Source organism: Eimeria mitis, genomic scaffold (assembly GCF_000499745.2).
Source record: "Eimeria mitis Houghton genomic scaffold, Emh_scaff3092, whole genome shotgun sequence".
Classification (NCBI taxonomy): domain Eukaryota; phylum Apicomplexa; class Conoidasida; order Eucoccidiorida; family Eimeriidae; genus Eimeria; species Eimeria mitis.
Window position 1 is genome coordinate 3632 of NW_013571438.1, and position 709 is coordinate 4340.

A 709-nucleotide genomic window follows, 5' to 3' on the forward strand; every position below is an offset into this window, starting at 1 on the left:
TCTCCTGCTGCTGCTGCTGCTCCTGCTGCTGCTGCTGCTGCTGCTGTTGCTGCTGTTGTTTCAGGGGGTGCAGAGAAGAAGACAGCAGCAGATGAGCAGAGACAGCGACAGAGAAGAAAACAGCGAAGGAGAGAACGACGACAAAGACGAAGAGCTTCTATCCAAGTGGATACAACACAGAAATGTACGGCACACTGTCTCTGCATGCATGCATGCATGCATGCATGCATGCATGCATCTCTACGGTGTCTATACACCTCAACAACTGCATGCATGCATGCATGCATGCATGTATCTGGCTGGTGTGTATATATACCTCAGCAAATGCTTACATGCATATGTCTGTTGTATATACACCTCAGCAACTGCATGTATCTATGCATGCGTGCATGCATGCATGCATGCGTGTGTACGGTGTCTATACACCTCAGCAACTGCATGCATGCATGCATGCATGCATGCGTGTGTTCTGTGTCTATACATTGTAGAGTGCTACCTGCTGTCTCTTTCGTTTGCTGACGGCTGCTGCTGCAGGTGCAGCTGCAGCTGGAGATAGCTGCTGCAGCAACAGCAGCAACAGCAGCAACAGCAGCAACAGAGGCGTCAGGGGGGGCCCTCCCCTTCTCTCCTGTTTCAAGTATAACTGATGAAGAGGTGAGTGTAATACCTTCTCTCTATACGTCTCTACACATAAACCCTAAACCCTAAA

The 709-nt window shown here is 49.6% G+C and overlaps 1 protein-coding gene across 1 annotated transcript in view; it reads left to right on the plus strand.

Annotated features, from left to right (window-relative positions):
• EMH_0062160 (uncharacterized protein) overlaps positions 1-709 on the plus strand; it is a gene marked incomplete at both ends in the record, with an annotated part of 2866 nt that overhangs the window by 633 nt on the left and 1524 nt on the right. Inside the window, 2 exons of the mRNA XM_013498000.1 lie at positions 65-184; positions 535-654. Of these exons, the coding sequence (XP_013353454.1) occupies positions 65-184; positions 535-654 (240 nt within the window). The remainder of the gene's footprint in view (positions 1-64; positions 185-534; positions 655-709) is intronic.